The 23,462-nt window shown below is 39.1% G+C and overlaps 1 protein-coding gene across 1 annotated transcript in view; it reads left to right on the top strand.

The window, feature by feature from the left end:
- The window catches only part of ctnnbl1 (catenin, beta like 1), a 72,804-nt gene that overhangs the window by 20,359 nt on the left and 28,983 nt on the right, over positions 1 to 23,462 (top strand). Inside the window, exons 9-11 of the mRNA XM_087834123.1 lie at positions 186 to 244; positions 492 to 640; positions 11,540 to 11,721. Coding sequence (XP_087690249.1) covers positions 186 to 244; positions 492 to 640; positions 11,540 to 11,721 — 390 coding nt within the window. The remainder of the gene's footprint in view (positions 1 to 185; positions 245 to 491; positions 641 to 11,539; positions 11,722 to 23,462) is intronic.

Below are 23,462 nucleotides of genomic sequence, written 5' to 3'. Positions count from 1 at the left end.
TTTATCCCTCTGAAGAACTTCTGCCCCCCCCCCCCAAATTTCTCTTGTTTTCCTCTTTCTCTGTCCACTTAGACATTCTTTTTCCTGCTTTCTGTCCTCCCCGCTGCTCACTAAATGTCTTTTTTTGCCACCATCTCGACATGATCTCCCTGCTGTCTTTTCCTTTTTATTTTTCTCCTTCACAGATACCAGAGAACTACTGGGTGAGATGGATGGCATTGATGTGTTACTGCAGCAACTATCTGTAAGATTTTTGCTTTTTTTTCCCCTTCTATTTTTAGTTTCTTCTGTGCACTACCCTTCATATTTTCCCAACAGCCCTTTGAGAGGCATACACAGGTGAAGCTTTAGTATTTCTCTAATATGAGCTTCTCCAGATCTGTGGTAAATTGTTACAAATTTAAAAAATAATTAAAAAAAAAAAAAGAGAAATGTGCATACTATGTATCCTTTCAAAATGCTTCCTTTGTTCTCCTGCCTGCCTTCTCCAGGTGTTCAAGCGTCACAACCCGTCCACAGCTGAAGAGCAGGAGATGATGGAGAACCTGTTTGACGCTCTGTGTTCCTGCCTCATGCTGCCCTCCAATCGTGACCGCTTCCTCAGAGGTGAAGGGCTTCAGCTGATGAATCTCATGCTGAGGTGAGGCTGTGTAAGCTGTAGAAGTGGAACATTCCCTGATGGCTTCATGCTGTAGATGCTCAGTTTTCACCTGGTTGAGAGCCACCCAAAATGTCTGCATCTCACATTAATACACTTTTTTTTTCTTATGATACTCAGCTACTAGGGGTGCAACGATACACAAAATTCACGGTTCGGTTCGGTTTGATACTTTGGTGTCACGGTTCGATATTTTTTCGATACAAAAAAAATGTTCATGCCTTTTTAATTTGTCATTTATTAAAATTATAAATATATATTTTAACTCAAAAGTACAGTTTTTAAATTTAATGTTGCTGAAACAACAAAGTAATAAAAAAAAAAAAATCTATCTGATCGAGAAATCACTCATCTTTGGAAAAAAGAGTTTGTTACAGAGAAATGGCTCTTTCCAAAATAAAAGCTATACTATACGCTTCTTCTGGGGTATACTCTCAGCAGCATATTAAACATATCAGATCCCCATAAGGAGACTCATGTGCTAACGGCTGTCTAAATGACTCGGGTAAAGCTTGTAGCATGCCTGCTTGTTGTTTTTGTCTGCTTCCACTTGTCTTTGCACTAGGATGATGTCGGAGTAAATGTGCAGTCATATTCGTTGTGTTCCCACTAGTGCTGTCAGCGTTAATCTCGTTGAAATGACGTTAACGCCACAACACGGCAAATCTCCGTTAACGAGCTACCGCGGATCGCCCCGTGCGTGGGGCTGGACGGCCAACACGTTAACGAGCTAACTGCGCTAACGCACTAGTTCCCACCAATGTAATTGAGCATCGTGTGGCACATCCGACATACTGTTTTACTTTTGTCCATGACGCGCTTACCTTCAGGGTCATACGTCACATGAAAACCAAGATAGTTCCAAACGGCACATCTGAATGAGGGTGGGGGAGGTTCAATTTGCTATGTTGCAAGGAGAGCTTAACTTCTGTCTCGCTAGCTTGCCCTGCGCTCAGTGAATCTGCGTTCGACTACTTCGCCTAGGCTGCACTGTCGAGCGCAGATCCACTGAGCGCTCAACACAGACAGCATCGTCAGAAGGAAAGTTGATGTCGACTACGATGATTTACTTCCCAGTTTCTCTACAAATTGAGTGCTTGGTGGTGGGCCTCTTTGACAGTTCATTCATGTTATCTGTTGCTGTTCACAGCATCTGCCCAATTAGTGTTTTTGTTTGGCAAGGTAGTGCTATCATTTACTGCCGTGATAATAACTACTGCTTACAAAACATTTTTAATCTTACGGTGGAAACTGTGATGTTTCAGGAACTTGATATTGCCATACTAGTAGAGCAGGATGATATGGCCAAAAATATTTATCATGATATACATTTGAAAATTTGAGATAACGATATAACTGATGATATAATTGACACTAGACAAAATACTTTACAACTCCACAACTTTATTAGTGCAAAAGCCCCCAAAAACCATCAATGTATTTTCACTTAAACAAGCAGCTGTTTTTTATGTGCATTAAAGTTATATAAACATTTAACACTTCAAATGCAAATTCCTCGCTGACATTTTAACCAAAAGGCATTTCCAGTGGAAACTGGCCGACATATCCTCAGCATAACCATGTATAATATCCACAAAACTTAAAAAGAGGTTATACACACACAATACGGTAATATTATGTTGAAGCACAGTACGTATCACTCTGCAAGGCTCCTGCCTACGATAGCCGTAATGCTCCGACAATCCATTAGTGATGTGCGATACCACTGATTTCCTTTCCGATCCGATACCAAGTAAAATTCAAGGTGGTATCGATAATACTGATACGATACGATACTTTGTACAAAAACTTAATGTTTCATTGTATTTCATAATACAATATATAATTGTATTATGTAATTCTAATAATATAGCTTCGTAATGATTACAGGACATCAGACTACTTGTTCTTATTGCTTAATAATACAGAATTATCATATAGAAATAAAAAACCCGAAGTTGTGCGCTATTTGAGCACGTTGCCTGCCTGCAGCACTAAAGGACTCCGCGAGCGACGTCTCTCTCCCACTAGCAGCACCTGTCCATATTCATACATAAGGCACACGGGATTATAAGGGGCACTGTCGATTTTCAGAAAAATCAAAAGATTCTCTTTACAACATATGGATGCAACGTGTAAAAACTTGGTGCTTATTGTTTTGTCCATTATTCATTCAAACGTCTGTGAAGGTTCTCAGTCATCCAGGTCATCGTAGTCAAAGGAGCTTGCAAAGAAAAGCGTCTGGACTTCTTTAAGTTACTTGAAGACGTTTCACCTCTCATCCGAGAGGCTTCTTCAGTTCTAAGGTCAAATGGTGGAGAGTCCCAGATATAACCCTAGTGGGAGTGTCCCCCCACAGAGGGACAAAAGGACCCCCTGATGATCCTCTAATCGCCTGAGCCAAGGTGTGGAACTGGGTGTGGGTCCCAATCAGCCAGAGTTTCGGGTGAGTTCATTGTGAAACCTGGCCCCACCTTATCATGCGATTATAGATGGCAGAGTACTCTCTGCCATCTATAATCCAGTTTTGAGATCCCTTCCCAGACGCCTTAACGCCCACTCACACCCTGGGCCATCTGACCTCAGGAATTCGCATGATAAGGTGGGGCCAGGTTTCACAATGAACCCACCCGAAACTCTGGCTGATTGGGACCCACACCCAGTTCCACACCTTGGCTCAGGTGATTAGAGGATCATCAGGGGGTCCTTTTGTCCCTCTGTGGGGGGACACTCCCACTAGGGTTATATCTGGGACTCTCCACCATTTGACCTTAGAACTGAAGAAGCCTCTCGGATGAGAGGTGAAACGTCTTCAAGTAACTTAAAGAAGTCCAGACGCTTTTCTTTGCAAGCTCCTTTGACTATTCATTCAAACCTTTTAGAAAAGTCAAACTCCAAGGTAAAACAGAGTTCAGGCAATTTAAGGTTCAATTTATTAAATGTTGTCCTTGCCTGGCAACAGGGTATTATAACAGTAAACATCTACAACTATTGTTATCCTTATTATTATTATTATTATTATTATTATTATTATTATATTCTTCACATAGGATTAGCATAACAATGCAAATTTATGCGGTTTAGTTTTTTCTACCACAGTTTTGAGTAAATGATGTTAAGGTTTTTAGTAGTAGTAGTACTTGTAAACATGGTTATATTGAAAGGAAAGATGAAAACATTTGGAAGGCCATATCTTTTTTTTTTTTAATAAAAACTAGTGCAGAACTTATGGCTCGCACAGGGAGAAAAAATAAATTATTCAAGGAACAAGAAACTGTGTAAGAGAACTCCTTCATGTATTTGTGAGCTTTAGGAAACCTTGGACTTTAGAGCTCTACATTTTTGCTGCAAAATCTCAACATTTGTGCTATGACAGCTTTCAATTTTAGATTATATTTATGTAATCTACAGCTTATAGTTTCTTCTGTATCTTATGCTACAGTCTCACTAGGTAAAACGGTTGTTAGAGACTACAGCAAGATCCATGTGTAATGAACTTACAGTCTTCTCATGTTTTGAAAGAATTGCTTTGAAGACAGCAGTCTGGTTTGCGACCACTCGGCAGTCAGTTACTGTTCTGAAAGCAGCTTGGTGTTTCGAAATGGCAATGGAAAAGCAAAAAAGATGGAGTCAGTCTTCTGTCAGTGGTTATTAAATGCAGTGTCTTTATGATAATACAGCAATGAACTGTGATAAATCTGTGAAATTGCAAGGCTCTTGTTACATACACAGAAATTCAAACTGCTTACATTCAGAAACCAGTCGGAACCGCATAAATCTGCAACAGAAACACAAAATACTTATGTAGGTGCTGTAGGAACACAGTGTAACTGCAAAACGACAGACACAGCAGCATTGCTTTTATTATAGGAATATAACCAAACTCCAACCAAATGGCAATAGCTGAGTCGTTTCCCCTAATTCACATTGATAAATGTGGCTCACTCAGCTTTTGGGTAACCAGCTACTTCCAACTGGTTGCTGAATGTACAGATTTGATGGAACCCCCACCCCCGCAGTTGCAAGTAAGTCGCTGTCTTATTGTTGCTCTGGTGTGACTGAGGCATAAAGCAGAGTCATCAGTCCTTTGCAGTTGAAACAGGGCACTCATTTTAATAATTAGACTGGTTTAGTGCTCTGCCATAAAAATTGATATATGGGTGAATTACTGCAAATGCAGTAATTGCTACATGAGAACTAATTAAATGTGAATAGATAAAACTTAGTGACACTACTTGCCATATACCTGGCGACAGTTTAGTTTCATCTGCATCATAGATATCGTACATGAACATGTTTGTTGCAATATTGAGTACCAATGAACAGTATCACTTCCACAAATCCAGAAATATAACTTGGTGTATGAACTTCGTTCTCAGTGTAGTAACATACAGAAGTACTATAAGTGAAACTTTAAATGACTTCTTCATTGATATAAAAATAAACATTAAACGTCTTGATATAGAATGGGGCCCTTGTGGCACAGCTTTCCTTATGTGCCTCTATGCCTGCCGTTTCTGCCAGTCCAATCAATCAACAGCTGGTGGACTGCAGCACAGCAGAGATGTGACCTTAAAGACTCATAAAGACGCATTACACGCCTTTATGAAACCTTCACAGCTTCTGCATTATTGTGCTAATAATCACATCACTGGTCACGCAGATTTAATGCTTCGATCAATATCTCATTATTGGAATGCAGAACCCTTTTTCTGGTAAATCATCCACCAGGGGAAAGGAGAGAGAGTCAGAAAAGGAGGTGGCGGAGTAATTACAACAACATATGACGGAGCAGAATGTATAACTCTGGGAATGTTGTAAATGTCTTCTTTAGAAAGAAACAAGTTCTGTAATTTTTCACTTATGAGCACTTCATTGTGCAAGGATGACCTTTATTTGACGCTAAATTCGTACAGAGAAAACTTCCATTTTATCATATTAAATAATCCTGCTGCAGCCCTCAGTCTTCATGTATTCATTACCTCCCTAACAACGTGTCAACAATGTTCCCTCTAAGCTGCGTGTGTGTGCAATTGTGCACTGCGGTCTCTGCACACAGAAAATCTGCATTGCGTACAAAAAAAATCTAACCTGAATTGAAATTAAAATTAATACTTTAACAATTCTGTTTTGCAGTGTTAATCAGTAAGTGACTGGCTGCTCCCGTATGGGATTAGAACGATGCCACCTTATCCCATAGTCCAACCAATAATGCGATTCACATTCGTATATACGCAGCTAAATAACGTCGTTTACAGGCTATGACAGCGTCCTTATGTGCCGACACCGGTGTTTTAGCTAGCAAAGCGGCGTGGCTGATGGGGAGTGAAGCCACGTTAATCATAATGTGTACAACCATTGGAGATGTGAGCAGGACAGATGGAACAATTGACGGAAAAAGTGTGGGCTTTATACCAGTTTTTAAATTGTGTTGATAGGCCACGTAAAACCAGAGTTACGATAAAAATATATGCAATGTTTGGTTTTCTTCCTGATTACTATCGTTGTTTATAAAATTGCGTTTTATAAGGAAAACACTCGAAAGCACTCTCCACCTGTGAGCAAAAACAAAACCAAAAAACCCCCAGCCTTTCCTATTGGTGAAAAAATGTACCATGTCGACCAATCAAAAAATAATATGGTAATATGGCATTTAGTTGTTTAGGAATGGGGGAAAGTTTTAGGAGTGACGGCGGTGTTTTGAGATGTGAGAAATTTACGACGTTTAACGCAAATCTTGTGTAGTTAGTGTGTAGTGTAGTCAATAGTTTTGTTGTGTGCGTCAGAACAATGAGGCGACTACTGAATGTTACAGGTGTTACAACAGTGATACATCTCCTGTTGTCAAGCCTACAGGTATCAGGCTTGTGATGTTCTCCTTTATCTCATAGTGGACAGAAATTATTTTTTGGAGTGGCACAAATAATTTGTGTGGCATCAAATTTGATGCAGAACAGCTGATTGTTGTGTAAATAGTTTGAAATGTTTATTTTAAAAAAACGCCTTGGCTGCATTTTTAGGTAAACAGCTGCAAAAAACTTTGTTGTTTGCATAACTCAGTTACTTTTTTGAAGAAGTAACTACATAATTAATTGCCCAACATTGGTCATTATATACTGTATTTTGCAAACAGAGTTACAGGACTCTCTCCCAGACCACAGACTCATAATAAAAGTCAGAGCTTTAGAAATAAAAAAAAAAAAATGTTTTCAAAATTGGAGTTCAACTTATTTTTAACTGTGTAGGTCATGAACAAGATTTTTTTTTTCATTTTCATTGTAAGTGGGCTAAAGCACTTAATTAAAAGTAGTCTAACATAAATGTAAATGCTGTAATTTGATTATTTTAATAAACCATGTAACTTGGATGGCTTCGATGCTGGCGTGACCACAGTGCACATGTCTGCTGTTGCTCACAGTGGTCCAAGGGACCACTCAGGGAGTTTATGTTTGCTTAGACACATGAAAAATTAGAGGGAACATTGCATGTCAATATCATAGTCAAGCTATTAGCCTGCATTGGATATGTACCTCTCAAATATCACATTTATGTTCTTTTGGTCATTCATTCATTCATATCTATAGACATACAGACAGATAGATATAGAGACACACACACATCTGCAGCAGAGGGATGATGGAAACATTTGTCTCATCTGCTCCTTACTAATCGTGAACACATTGCTGTTCAGTGCTTCAATAATTTTAACTTAACTTCATTAACTTTTTCATTGTCTTGACTAGAGATGGCACGATACCACTTTTTTATGTTAGATACCGATACCGATATCATAAATTTGAATATCTGCCGATACCGATATGAATCCGATATAGTGTGTTTTTTAATCAATAAAACGTTTTTTTTTTAATATCTTGCTGCATTTTGTATAAGTTTATACTCAAGTTTAAATAAATAACAACACTAAAGCTATTCTGTTATACCTGTATGTAAAAAATACAACAAAATATTTCATAGTTCAGCAATACTGATCAATCTAATAAACGTAAACCTGCTCCATCCTCCCTATTCTGGTATTTTAAAGAGTACTTAGCAGAAATATCAAGCAACCTAACTAATAGGGTTGCAAACTCCCAGCAAAATAAAAAATAGGGAACCACCCCCCACCCTCCAGCTCATGATGCTTAATCGATGTAATCAAATTTAATTTGATGCAGGGGGAAAAATGCACAGAAAGAAATTATTTTTCAAGAATAATTAAATAGATTCAACATCTTTCTTCAACAGAATTGCAGACTGCACAGATGGTATCTTCCCAAAGGGAAAAGTAGTATAGCTTACTAGGGTATATTAGAATTAACAGTTACTATATACAGTAATGGACTTCTATATATTTTACATCAGATTAAAACTTTGGGTGTAAGAGTCAGATAATTATTTATTAAAAGCTAGATATTTTAAATGAGAACAAGAAAGAAAAGTATGTCTTTGTGCCCCCTTTTCCCTGTTCATGCCCTATCTGCCCCCCTGGCTAAACTTTGCTAGATCCGCCCCTGCACAGTTACCAGCCGTCAGCTACGTAGAAAACGATCCTGGTCTAGAAAGTAATATTAAATAAATTCTAACAACAGCTTATCAAGCTTAAATGTGCTGCTGTTGTTCAGCCGCTGGTTTCCTCTTTCTGGTGAGAAGTGGGCCAAAAACTAAGAAGAGAGACGGACTCTCGACAAAAAAGCCGATCAGCTGATCATTAAGCAGTTTCACGATTGAAGTAGCAGCAGGAGAGAGAGAGAGAGAGAGAGGCAGTCGCTCCATATATCTGTTGTTAAGTTTAAGGTGGGAATGCTTTACAAACATTCAGAGATGAACTTACACACTTGCTTTACTTCTCTCTGGGAAAACTTCCTCGGAGATGAAATGCTGGTTTGCTAGCAAGGCTACAAATACACACAGCGGCTCTATCACGTGACGCATACTGCTGCGACGTGCTACGGTTATGAGCCGAGTTACGCCGTGTAGCAAGCTTTGTGAGGTGCTTTTTTGATATTTAATGGATCGGATAACATTTTTTATTTCTCGCCGATATCCGATCCAGTAATTTGGGTCAGTATCGGACCGATACGTAATATCGGATCGGTCCATCTCTAGTCTTGACCAGAGGTTCCCAAAGTGTGGGGCCCTCACCCTGGGGGGGGCAGTTTTATTCCAAAACTACAAGTAGTGGGCAGTTTCTCCCATTCTACTTTTTTGGATGGATGGGGCACGTTGGAACATAGTCATTTTTAAATCTCTCCAGAGAGGTTTAATAGGCTTCAAATCTGGGATCTAATTAGGTCACTCAAGGACATTCAGAATGTCCCCTTTGTTATCATGGCTGTGTGCTTAGGTTAGTTGGAAGATTAACCAGAGTGCTCTGGAGAAGGTTATTACCAAGGATGTTTCTGTGTTTTTCCCTTGAAAATGACTCGTCTTGCAGTTCCTGCTGCCAGAAAAGATCCCCACAGCGTGATGCTGCCTCCACCATACTTCACTGTAGGGATGCTGTTGACCAGGTGATGAGTGGTGCCTGGTTTCCTCCAGGCATTACGCTTGGCATTGAGGCCAGCGAGTTTAGTCTTTGTTTCATCAGACCAGTGAATTTTGTTTATCATGGTCAGCGCGTCCTTTATGCCTTTTGCTGAACTCCAGCAGGGCTGTCATGTGCCTTATTTTGAAAAGTGATTAGTGGAGTGCTGCAGAAATGGTTGGCGTTCTGGAAGGTTTCCTCCGGAAGGCTTTGTTAGATTAGCCATCAGGCTTTGCACTAAGGTCCAGTATAATATGAATAAGGATAATTTTGAACTGTGAATCATAAAAAAAAAAGCTAGGTGTGGTTTAAAAGAGAGATGTAAATTATAATAAAGATTCACTTTAAACACCGGATCACTTATATTTTCCTTATTTATGGTAAACCGCCAACATGCCTAACAAAATAACCCCACATCATACAAAATGTAGTGTTTTTGATCTTTGAGTTACAAAGTAACCAAGATAAACAGAATAATAAAAAAATGAAAAGCTGCTCTACTCACTGTGACGCTTCGATCAAAAGCTCATTTCAGACCTCTTCAGCCTCATATAACATAAAAGATTTGAGACCTTGTGTCTTGATGAATTCCTGGCAGAGCGAAATATTTGTTAGACCCGCCACTGAAACAGTTTTATCAGAGCAGTTTTACAAACACACAGTAAGACTTTTAAATGCATCACCATTCATATAAGTTCTTATTAATGTAGTTCCCTGTCTTTTCCAGTGGGATGTAGCCATTTTCTGATCAATCCTCGTAACTGTCTTGCACAGGTTAATAAACTCTTTTCCAGGTTCTTTGACTTTGTTCGGGTTTAGTTTAATCTAGAATCTGACTGAAATCGAAAACATACTGCTGCTGTCATGCTTGTATCCACTAGATACAACCCACAATCCATTTTTTATGTGACAGCAGAGTAGTTCATGACACCAGGACTTTGAGTTAAGTCAGCTGTCTGCTAGCTGAATTGGCTTCCCTTCAGAAGGTTCCCTTCTGAAAGTACACTGCATATCGCTCCCCCTTGCCCTTCACTGCCGTCCATCATATATAATGTGTCTGTCTGCAGAACCAGACACAACTGCCTGAAATATGTGTCCCTCCTGTGAGATAAACACTGTCATCTGTCATTGGTGGGAATGGAGGAAGTGACACTTTGATAGACAGCTACATTTCCTACAAGAAGTGTGTAGAGCAGACGGGGTTGATGCAAAGAGAAGAGAACAGCGTATCCTCGTTATTACTACAATAAATTGATGATGAAAAACAGATGACAATTCATCTTGTCGTGTTTACTCGTTTTCTTTTATTAGTAAAAGCATATATGACTTTTCATGCATTACATTGGGCCGACAGCCTTTAGTGATATACAACTTAATAAATGATGTGAGTGGAGAATATAGGCAACATTTCATTGTTGCTTGGCAAGCTTGCACGTTCCTGAACGTCTCAAATCTCTCATGCTTAATACTGTGAGTGTTGTTTTACAACTTGTACAAATCAGCTCTTTAAAACTGCACTTATTTGTTGTGAATCAAATATAAAGCAGCTGTGTGTTTGTAAGATATGATTTTTAGTCTGTAAAATGCTATGAAATGCTAAGAGTTGTTTAGACCAAGCCCTGGCTTTGAAGAGAGATACTCGAGGGATGTGACAGTCATATAGATACTGAAAGATAATATTATATGTTTATGCACTGCTAAACTGTCAACAACACCTACAGCTACCATAAAGAAAGTTTGTTTTAACAGTGCTGCAAGGATTGTCAGGCAGCTGTTTGAGGAATTTTCTGAACCACTACAGAAGTTTAAAGTTGCCATGCAAAAACGCCAAGTATTTGTCAGTAAATTCACAAACCTCACGCTGAGGAGAACAGCGAAAAAAGTATTCTTTTATTTTAGATCAGGATCACTTGTATGTTTTGTTTGCAGATAAGAGAACATTCCAAAAGCCAGAAGCAAATGCTGAAATCCCTTTTACATGGTGCTCGATAACAAAAGTGTTTGCACAAGTAATTCGTCATGCACTCCACTGATTATTTTAAGTGCTTAAAATTTCCAGCAGCATAATTGTCAAATACCTTGTTTTTTTTGTATCTGTTAATTCTAGTGATAATGTAAAGCTATGGTCCAATTTAATCCATGTTGTTTGACTCAGTCACTGCAGGAATAAATATATATTGTTTTTCTGTTAGAAATAAGAACATGCACCTCAAGGCTGAAATTTCATGTAGATATAAATGCATTAAAAAATGGCATGTCTGTTATCGGTGTCTCAATACCGTTAGCTAGACTTTTCCAGGACAAAATAAAAAAGCCTGCATTTAAGATTTATTCAGTGTTTCTTCTCTATCCTGCAGAGAAAAGAAGATGTCCCGAACCAGTGCTCTGAAGGTCTTGGACCATGGAATGATTGGACCAGAGGGAACAGATAACTGCCATAAATTTGTGGACATCTTGGGGTTGCGAACAATCTTCCCGCTTTTCATGAAAACTCCTAAGAAGATGAGAAAAACTGGTGTTTCAGAGCGGGAGCATGAAGGTCAGTTACTAATTACAGCAGGTCAGCGAGGCTGTGTTCAGCTGTAATCTTGTTACCTTGTTTTGATCTCTTGGAGTAGAGTGACACATTGGTTCAAGCAATGAAAAAGAAATTATTGCAGCATTTCTAAACTGCGTAAAATCTAGGGGGACAAAATATTGATGGGATTGGACTGTTTTTTGGTTTTATTTTCTCAGAGACATTATCAATACACTGGTGCCAATGTATTGACTTTTCCACTTTGTGTCAGTACTTCATGACTCCTCGTGGTGGCACTTTTCAAATGTCTACAAAGCACAGTGTTTGAGAGCAGGGAAAAGGCAAAAACCTGAAGAGATGCATTAAATTGATCCAGCCTTGAAATTGGTTAATGTTAGTCGCATAAAATTTTTTGCATTTTTTTTCTTCTTTGAGTTAAACAGATATTGTGATGTGTTAAAGATAATTGTTTTGAATAATGTTGAACATCACAGTGTTGCTGTATTGCAATTCTAGATTTTTAAATAGGCACTGGGACTAAATGATAAAAAAAATTGTAGCTTTAATGAACTCGGCTGCTCACAGAACTAAACAAACTGTGGTTCATTTTTAATTGTGACCATACCAGAAAAGACACGTCCCTCTTTAAACCTTTGTATGAGGGCAGCAACTCTCTTTTTAAAGTTATGGTGACTCTTCAGAATCAGAATCAGAATACTTTATTAATCCCTAGGGAAATTATGTGGGTTACAGTTGCTCCAGTACAGTAGCATCAACAAAAACAAACTAGACTATTTATCAACACAATATGTTAAGATATGAGGAATAGCACAATATATACAAGTCACCGAGTAATAAATATTCAGGGTTTGTAGATGTGATTCTAAACAAATATCAAGAAATTGACAGCAACATTACAGAATAAAGGCTGACAGTGCCCATTTACACAAGTGCAAAAAGTCATTTGCAAGGCAGAAATGCAGAAAACTTGTTGGTTTAGATTCATATTTAGGTGTAGAGCTACATAGCTTGTACTTGTTTTGCATTACAATCTAAATTTGTTCAAGATCGTCTGCATGATGATCAAAAGTATTGGGGCTACTTTGCCTAACAGTCTTCATAATTTTGGTTATTTGTCAAATTAAAAAAAATAAATAAATTTTGCTGACCATGCTAATTGAAGTGATTATATTAATCAAGCTATGGTCACTTGTTTCTGCTCCTGTTTTCTAGTTTTCTGCAATGTCTAGTCACACTCATTTCCTGCAGGCGCACTCAGTCCTAATCTGCTCATGTATCATGGTTTGCTACCTCTTTGGCCTGTCAGTTTACACTATCAATCCAATCTTGATTGATTTTCCTGCCTGTGCTCTCGAACCTCTCTTGTCTCTGAGTGAGAGATAGGAAGCGCAAACGAGAGACGGCGAGAGAGACGTAGGTTCGTGTCATACACGACAAGTGAGTAAAATGGAGAGGAGACTGAAGGAAGAGGAGGTAGACAGCTTGTCCATCTCTCTCCCCTTTGTTTGATTATCAACGACCGAGACGTAAAATCCTTCCTCTCCTTCTGTTCGTATTAATTAGGTTTCATATGTCAGCTGGGGCTTGCTTGCTCTGCAGAGAAGAACAAATTGTCTTCCATTGTATCCCATTTTCACCCAGGGACTCAATAAATTAACCTTTGACCCACTTGAAGAGCAGGACCAAGATAATAAAGGCCCCCCTCAGTGTGTTGAAGCCTCTGGCAGGGCAGACATACTCTTAAAAGACTAATGTGGAAATCCATCCCCGAGGTTCTCCCAGCCCTTGAATTTTGACAAATGTGGTCTTCGTGGGTTTGTATTTGACAACATAAGCTGTGTTTGGAGATCAACAGTGTGTTATGCAGTAATGATTAAAGAGGTCAAGATCAGAATCAGAAAATGATGTTTTTAGGCCAAATCAAACCATGCTCAGTTGGGCTGTTTTGTGGTCTTCAAGGGAAAAACTGGGGAATTACTACTGGTCCTTTTTATAGGCATCATTACATGACATTATTATTAATTTTTGGAGCATAAATGCAGAACAGTTCCTACTGAAGGTGGAAGTAGGCAGGTGGAATTTATTACATATGCACTAAATGCATTTCTCTTAAATGTCAAGATTTGTCAATGTCAAGATCAACTTCTCTTGTAAACTGCAAACTATAAAAATGTTCAAAAATATTACATTTTTGGATTTGGAGAGCTAAAATATTTTCCCTCCTATGGAATGTGAGGTCTTTTAATTAAATGGGTGGCTGTGTCTCTGGAGGTGTCGCAAGCCATCCACTAATGCGAACGTGAGTGGTTTGATCCCTGGCTCCTTCAGTTTCGAAAGCATCGCTTGGAGTGGTAGCTATAGAGTGCTTAAACACATACATCAAAGTGCTGTATTAAATGTGTGTATGAATCAGTGAATGTTGCTTCTAGTAAAGAACATTTCAAAGCTCAGCGTGGAAAAGCACTATAGAAGCACCAGTTAATCTAACTTAATCTTCCATGTTTTTATCCAAAGCTACAAAGAGGATGGTTCACTCGAACAAATTTCTACATTTCTCTTAATAGTTCAAGATATCTATTAATAATAAAGAGGAAAAGGTTATACCAGCAAGACCAAAATACTGCACATATTTCCTGTCAGATATAAGCAACAGGCATACAATCAATTCAAAATTGTCTTTTAAGTGTTTTGTTTATTCTATTTTTTTATGCAGCATTACATCAACTAGTAAATTACATACTTTTTATTGAAGTGTGTGTGTGTGTGTGTATGTGTGTGTGTGTGTGTGTGTGTGTGTGGCACACCAGTTGCTTTAGCTACCTTTTTACTTTACTTATATTTACTTTGTTGAACTTGTGTGGACAGCTGTTTGCCTCCACCACTGTGCATGAAGTAGACTAATTCTGATTTTGTGCATCTCTACTATTTTCTATTTTATTATTTTTATTTTATTTTATTTTCTTCAAATACAAACATAATCATTGGGGGGGAGGGGGACTCAAAATAACTTCATAGAATCAATATAGTGCTCCTAGTTTGATATTTGGCACATGATTACTGTTATTATTCTCTGTGGTTACAAATGGGACCTGCGTAACTTTCCCAATCACGTCTGTATTGATTCGTCAAACAGCAATAGATGTAATGAGTTGCCTGTCACAATATAAGAGTGAACCCTCCTTCTCCGTAAGACTTCTAATTGAATATGGTGTGACTCAAGTGGTTCTCTGGAATAACATAATAACAGTGTAGATTAATTAACTATCATGCGCTTCAAACAGAAGTAATTAGAAAGTATGCACCTCGCTGTCCTATCCACAGTCCCCTTGGTTACATTCACTCTATTAGTCTCTCTATCATAAACCTTTTTGTGAAGACTGATCCCTGTGAAATCCTTTTTGAAATTAGCACAGCCCAAATGACCAGGGATTGCCAGACCAAGTTAGCACACAGAATGGCATAATTAATAGAGAAATTGTAAGTGGCGAGAAAACACTGAAAAGACGCGAAAAAAAGAAAAACCCAAACAACAAATTACATTTCTGTGCTCATAAGTATTCTTGTCTCGACACCGCCATTCACCTTGTTTTAGGGTATCAGTTTATTGGTGTATGTACTCTGTCATTACCAGTGAAATGAGATTGTATGATGGAAATTGGTGGCAGCCGGTTGTTATATTTAGGTGGCTAATGATGTGAGTGAGTGCGGGAGGGAACAGAAGTAAACAACTAATTTACATGGTGAGGCACAATAGTCCTAGCTCTTTCTCCAGCTCCAACTCAGAAAAGTGTTTTTTTTTTTTTTTGTGTGTGTGCACTTGTGTGCATGTGCGTGTTTGTTTGGTGGTGAGAGAGGGAACAGAGGCCTTTGTGCATGATACATTTTGAATGCCACGCAAACACCTTCCAGTGCTGCGAACAGCCGTATCGCGACCCTTATTTTCTAATGACTGCACTACTATAGGTAATGAGTGAGACATGCTGCCAGAAAGAGACCAGAAGCACCATCATGTTTTATGGCTCTGCAGGTCTGCAAGATATACACGTTGTGGGTATAAAAGATGGAATAGACCATTTGATGGAAACGGCATCCCTTTATGAAAGCAACTCCACTCCTCCTCTTCGTCCTCAATAAGAGATATCATTACAAAGAAGAAACATCAAACTCTATCATCTTATTACTTTATCACAAGCATCTCTTCTCTGATATTAACAAATGAGATTTTTTTTTTCCTTAAAGCATGAATAGTAAAAATATATGACATTAGATAAGTGACTATAATGGAAAAACTTGGTTATCTAGATATTAAGATGAAACTTGTATATTTCTGGAAAAAATCAAATAGAAATCTCCTTTATCCATCCTTCTCCCAGCACAGACGTTTTAGGCATAGATTGGTATCAGTAACATTTTACAAGTATGATTGCAAACTGTGTTGTCGTAGTCGTGCTGTGTTAATCCTATTATTAGTGTATTTCAGAGGGAGAGATATGCTGTTTGAGCCTTGTGTAAAGACATATCTAATTAACATCTTCTTTATATTTGGTCTTCCCTCTATAGGGGGATCATGTTTTATCTCTGTAAACTTTAATGAAATGTGCTGGGGTATATTAACTTGTACTGTATATAAACGGTTTATTTCAACAGACTGATCAGAAAGGGACTTGGACAACATTTAGGCGAAATGTATTACTTAGTAGTAGGGCTGGGCCATATTATACCGTTCACGATAATACCGGTACAATGTTAGGCAACGATAAGAAAATGAAATATCGCGATAGAATATGGGTAAAACGAGCATGCGCAGTGCCTTTGTTTTCATACACACATGGCCGAAAAAGCATGGCGGCAACGGAGAATGAGAAGGGAGAAAGCGGATCGTTGAACCAGATTTGGTTTGTAAAAATGGTGCCACTTCAGTGATGTGGAACTGGTTTGGTGTTTGTCTGTCAGATACCCACTAAAGCACATTTCTTTTTGTAGAACATGCAAGCGGGCCGTTGTTATTGCCGAATTTGTCGGACTAAGGTGCTCGTAAATCTGGGAGTAATCTGTGTCCTAAACTCCCAACTCCCAAGGTCCCAAAGTCAAACGAACACTGCAGCATCACTAAATTCTTTCATCTTTAATAAAGTGATCAGCATTGCTGCTTTACCAGGTTTAACTATGAAGTTTAACATCCAGGCATCCATGAAAACAGAATTTATTACATTTAACGGAGTTAGAAGTTACCAGGAAGTTAGCGGAAGTTAGCTCGCTATTTTCGCTAGTTACCTATGCATGATATAGCATGTTCTGACTGAGAGATTTGTGAAAAAATTCAAACGTACAGCTCTGCTATCACTTCCAACATAAATGAAGACAGGAAACTAAACAGCAGTGACGTTTGTAGGGTTACTGAAGTTGGGCTAGGTGGTATATAATGATGTGCTACATGATCGATAGCGACACAGCTATGTTAGCATAACATAAACAGTGAAGCTGGAGGATGAACGCTAACACTTTTCCACTCGATAAAAGTTAACGTGAGGGTTCCTGATGGTTAGAGACAAATGCAATCGCATGGCAGGATGCTGTAAACGGACCAAACTTCAGTCCGTTTAAAAAATCCATCCACAATAATAATGGATTCGATTTATATAGCACTTTTCAAGGCACCCAAAGCGCTTTACAATACTACTATTCATTCACTCTCGCATTCACACACTGGTGGAGGCAAGCTACTGTTGTAACCACAGCTGCAACCATACTGCAACAACATGGGAATAGAGCAGCTGTGATAGAATACAGCATTAATGAATCAATGGTACAGAAGTGGAGGAAGCAAGAAAAATGAGTTGAATAAAGTTTGATTTATCTGACTGCTTTGTTTTGCTTAATGTGCCTTATAATCCGGTGCACCTTATGGTCCGAAAAATACGTATTTGACTTTTTTATTTGGCACACTGCAGTTTAATGTTGCAAAGCACCTCTTTTTTAACTTCAGTGGATATTATACATGGTTATGCTCAGGATATGTCAGCCCATTTCTACTGGAAATGCCTTTTGGTTAAACTGTCAGCAAGGAATTTGCATTTGCACCGTTAAATCTTTATATCGCTTTAATGCATATAAAAAACAGCTGCTTGTTTAAGTGAAAATAAATGGATGGGGGTTTTTTTTGTGCTGGTAAAGTTGTGGAGTTGTATTTTGTCTCGCATCAATTATATCGTCAGTTATATCGTTATCGCAAATTTTCAAATATATATCGTGATAAATATTTTTGGCCATATCGCTCTGCTCTACTTAGTAGTAGTAGCAAGTAATAAACGTTTCCAATGCACGGGTTGTTTGGTGCAACAAGGTGGAACAAATATAAAATATACTAATAATATACCGTACAAAAAGCTTTTTTTTGTTTTGTTTGCAAGACCTATTGTAGTGTTTAGAAAATGATTGCTCTGCAGTCATATACTGTCTGTCAGAAATGGATTAATAGCATGGGTTAAAGTGGGATTTGGCAGGTAGCTGTGAACCCTGTTCTCTGGTGTAACAATGCAGCAAGGGAAAAAAATCACTTAGAAATAAGACACATAAATTGTATCGTGAGCTCTAGGATGTTTATTTTCTTTGCATACAGGTTGTGACCAGCTGACCCATGCTGCCGTTGCTGCTTTAGGTTTTATTGCACTTTGTAAATTAGATAGTTTAACAAGATTTAAATTAATGTCTGCTACTGATATAATCTGACATTTACCAAGAACACCAGAGCATCGGTCCATTATTGCAGTCTTCATCAGAATACTGCGCAATAACCAGTTTAGCCTGCACGAAAATGTATTTTGATGCAACAAAACTGCTGTACTTCATTTTGTTTTTATGTTTTTCACTATATGAAAAAAAATACATAAATTCAGCAACAGATTATCAATAAATCCTGGAGCTATTGTAAAAAAATCTCTAAATTTAGAACTTGACCCAACCTTTAGATTGTTAGTGTTTCAGATTTCACTGAGCAGTCCTTACCTCTGAAAATAATCTCACAGCTTCTTCTACGGTCCTCTCTTTTTAACACCTTTCTCTGTCTCTGAAAATGAATTATCAAACATGAACATTTTTCCTTCCCTTCTGATCTTCTGTAGTTTTAGCCAGTCAACTTTATTGATATCTGGAGCATGAATACGTCACAGTGATTACAAGAAGAAAGGATGTGTTGAAGACATAAGTTGACTGTGGGATGACATTACTTTCTAAGTACTGAACAAGCATCTTCATCCCATCAACTGTGAGCAACACACAAGTTGCAACACAGAGGTAAATAATTTTCTTGATAGTTTTCTTTAGGAAACTGCCTATCAGATTAGACTACTAATTAACTGGAATTCCCATTCTGGACCGTTCCGTTCCGCTTTAACACCTGTTTAGAAGCAATAAAAGTGCAACCTTAAAATTCTCTTATATTACCTGGTGGAGCTGTCTGCGTGTGTCCAGCACAGTCAGATATTGATTTAACCCAACAGCTGCTTTTTTTTTTTTTCGTTGGAAAAAATGGTCTGAAAAATGCATGCTGAGCAGACGTCAAGTGTCCTGCCACAAATTCCAACCTGGCAGCGTCCTTGTTTAATTCCATTAGTAAAGGAACTCTTCCAAGTCTTCAAAGTCTGAAAATCTTACTGAGAAACATAATGAATGAATCCGAAGATGTGGCCTTTGGTCTCTTTCTCCAGACCTTATCCTCCGGAGGAACTTCTAAAGGCCTTTTACTCACCAAGTCCATTGCAAAAAAGTGATGCTAAATTCTGAATTTTTTGGATATGAACTTGCATTTTAGTGGAAAAAGAAAAGTCGAAATTTAGTGATGACAAGCTGGACCTGGTCTTTCTGCACAGAAAACGGAAGAAATAGAGATTCTGGGTTCATCCAATTCTCAAGACAAGCAAGCACCAGGGGGAATTTCATGGTTTCATCCAAGAAGCTCTATCATGGCCGCTTTCGTACATATTTCAGGATCTCAGCTGGGCAGTTTGAGCTTTTGCTTTTAGAGTTGGGACCACATTTGAGACAGAAAAACAATTTTAGAGAGCCAATTGAGCCGAAGCAGCATCTATCTGTGTCTGAGGTAAAATAGTATTATTTTACTATTTGTATATCCAGTACCTGTGTGCATTTTAGGCTGCAAGCACAGTGGTCTGATTGGTCAGATCTGTTTATTTGCATCTGAAAATTCAAGCTTGGTTAAAAGAAAAACAAATGCCACAAATTCTTCTATGGAAATTATGCGGTTGGTGTGTACAGCTGTATTAAGAAGAAGAATTTTAACTCACAAAATATTCAAACAGATTCTACATGTCATGTGTGTTAAGTCATCAGCATGGCCTGCATTTTGTCAACAGGAGCATAAATGAACCTTAATTTTTGTCATTTCTGCCCACAAATCCGTCTCTGCTTCTAAGAACATACTCTCAGATACCTGTTTATGTACTCATCTGAGGAACCGTGAAGATGCTAATTAAACAGATGACTGCTTCAATTATGACAAAAATAGGACAGAAACATTAGTTTACTGTGGCAGCTGAAAACATCCAGGACTGCAAATTTCCACCCAAGTTCCCAAATTATCAGACTGTGTACCCACCAACAGGTATTGGAACAAGATGTATTATGCATTTCCCAGGGGCAATATGTAGATTAAGTTTTTAAACTTAGCCAAGCTAATGATAGCAAATTGATAGCAATGAAATGAATCAAACAAACAAAACCACAATTCATTCATGCTCCTTCAGGTACCTCCTGACAGTCTATCCTGTGGTGCTGAGAGGCTGATTGCTCTCCCTAGGGTGCTCTTAGTCCAGACTCAATCCGTCTATCATTTAGCTACCACCTATCTGTTCTTCTGTCATTCAGAACTACACCATGCTTCCCTTAACTGTCAATCAATAAATGAATCCAGGCCCCTCAGGGTTATTTGCATGTTAACTTAGTGCTATGGATCCCCTGGGGCAAAGCAAATGCAAATGATGAATGATTGATGGAGGATGAGTGAATATTTGCAATTGGAATATTATGCATTGGGTAATGTGAGTACAAATATTTCTAGGAATATTTGACAGGGACCTTGTTCACTGTTGTGAAGTAGTTTAAGTTTACTCAAGGGTTTCGTGCATTACTTTTTGGAAGTGCAAACACTAACAGCAGTCTCGCTTTGTCTTATTGTCAGCAATGATGCAACTCTAACACGGTGAGGTAGGCTTTTCAGACGACATTGTTGCTTGACATTTATAACGGCAATATCCATTGATCTAGTGTTGTCTTCTTTTGTGACTTTTTGAAGGACTTTGTTGTGGATTGCTCCCCCCCCTCCCCCCAGTTGTTACACTCATTATTCAAAAGTAAAGCACAGTGTTTGGTTACTTGTATAACCTCTGTTCTCTGAAAACCAATTGTGGTATCTCACTATGGGAGATGTAGCCTACTCCCAGATTGCTAATGATCGGACAGGACAAAGTGAGTTAAGCCACCTCTGGCTCTCAGCAGCAAATGGCGGAGGAAAAGCTGATAGATCCTGGGGCAGCTATAGGTAGACTCCCTAACCTTAGGCATGAAGGCAGGGGCGCAGAGCCACCTTATATAATTATTATAAGGATGGGGGACAAACTGCAGACAGGAACAGGACATAGATAAGTCATTCATAGCATGCAAATCACTCATTGTTTTTGCTGATGCCAAAGCCAGCAATAGGATGGGTACATCCTTGCTTAATGGCGTGCCCTTGTTTCTTAACGAAAAGAACAGAGGACATTGTGCATTTTTGCGTGATGCGAACAGATCTGTCTGAACCTCTCCCACAGCTGTTGCACCATTTCTGAATTAGATCTAAACTCCCGGTAGAGTTGATTCCCTCTGGAGAGCAGATCTGCCATGGTGTTCAACACACTGGGAATGTGCGTCGTGCGTAATGACAGGAGGTGTTTGCTGCTGCACGTAGTCAGGCTGTGTGTCAGTCTGTGCAAAGTTACAGAGCGAGTTCCTCATGACTGTTTATATACACCACTGCTGTTATGTCTGTTTTAACTAAGACATGACAACTTTTCAGATGTGGCAAAAAACACTTCAGCGTTGGAAAAACTGCTGCCAGCTCCAGGTAATTTTCAGCGAGGTGTCATTTACGGCGGACCCCTCGGAAATATACCCCCATCCTGTTAATGTAGCATCCATTGTCAGTTTTCCTCATAATAATGGTATTCAAAGGGTCACCAACAGTGAACAGTTTGGGGTCCCTCCAGTGACCGAGAGCCAGTAGACATTCGGGGAGAAATTTTGGCCATATGACTGAGATGACGTCTCACATCCAGCTGCAGCAAGGACAGCCCCTGGGGGAATCACCGAAACAATCAGCCCAGTTAAACGCAAGCAAGCTGTTAATGAGACCAGCTTTCTGTTGCGAAACAGAGTTATTTGTAGGCTATGCCCTGGAACGCAAACCTAAAGAATTAGCATTTATCCAGCAGTGGAAATGAGTGTCTTGTAGATCTATCGATGTGAATAGATCTAAACAACACATTTTGTGTCAACATTCTGAATTTGTATTTTCTGAGGTGAGAACTGAGGGAGGGTTAATTTCAGAATGGGACCAAATGATCCCCCACCTTTTCGGAATTTGGAAATGTCTGGAATAAAAGCCTAGATACCGCTCCTTAGATTAAGAGAGAGGATATTTTGCTCTCTAAAGCCTTTTTGGCTTGCTCTGTAGCCATTGAACCCACCACGCCATTGTAAATGGTTGGTTTTGTTGCAAACTGTAGCCTGTAGCCCCTGGCAACAGTTGTTAACACTCATGAATAGACGGCTCGTGCTTGCCATTCCTCCACCCTGGCAGCTAATTAGCCCGGGGGACGAAAGTTCAGAAACAAGGTCCAGTCACACTGCTCTCTTGGCTTTATGTCTGGCTTCATAAAAAAATAAAACATGTCCGTACATACTAGGGGTGCAACAATACTCGTATCGATATTGAACCGTTCGATACAGTGCTTTCGGTTCGGTACGCATATGTATCGAACAATACAAAATTTTTTTTATTTATTTTATCAACTTTTCTTCTAACGATGCTGTCTGTGTTGAGCGCTCAGTGAATCTGCATTCGACTACTCCGCCTAGGCTGCACTGTCGAGTGCAGATCCACTGAGCGCAGCGCAAGCTAGCAAGACAGAAGCTAAGCTCGAAATTGAACCTCCCCCACCCTCATTCAGATCTGGCGTTTGGAACTATCTTGGTTTTCATGTGAAGCATGACCCTGATGGTAAGCGCGTCATGGACAAAAGTAAAACAGTATGTCGGATGTGCCACGCAATGCTCAATTGGTGGGAACTAGTGCGTTAGCGCAGTTAGCTTGTTAACGTGGATCACCCCGTCCAGCACCACGCACGGGGCGATCCACGTTAACTCGTTAACGGAGATTTGCTGCGTTATGGCGTTAATGTAATTTTAAAGAGATTAACGGTGACAGCACTAGTGGGAACACAACGAATATCACTGCACATTTACACCGACATCATCCTAGTGCAAAGACAAGTGGAAGCAGACAAAAACAACAAGCAGGCATGCTACAAACTTTACCCGAGTCGTTTAGACAGCCGTTAGAACATGATTCTCCTTATGGGGACCTGATATGTTTAATATGCTGCTGAGAATATAGCCCAGAAGAAGCATATAGTATAGTTTTTATTTTGGAAAGAGCCATTTCTCTGTAATAAACTCTCTTTTCC

The sequence above is a fragment of the Neolamprologus brichardi genome, chromosome 20 (assembly GCF_056152115.1).
Source record: "Neolamprologus brichardi isolate AB-2024 chromosome 20, ASM5615211v1, whole genome shotgun sequence".
NCBI classification, from domain to species: Eukaryota; Metazoa; Chordata; class Actinopteri; order Cichliformes; family Cichlidae; genus Neolamprologus; species Neolamprologus brichardi.
This window is presented reverse-complemented; position numbering and strand designations above follow the sequence as displayed.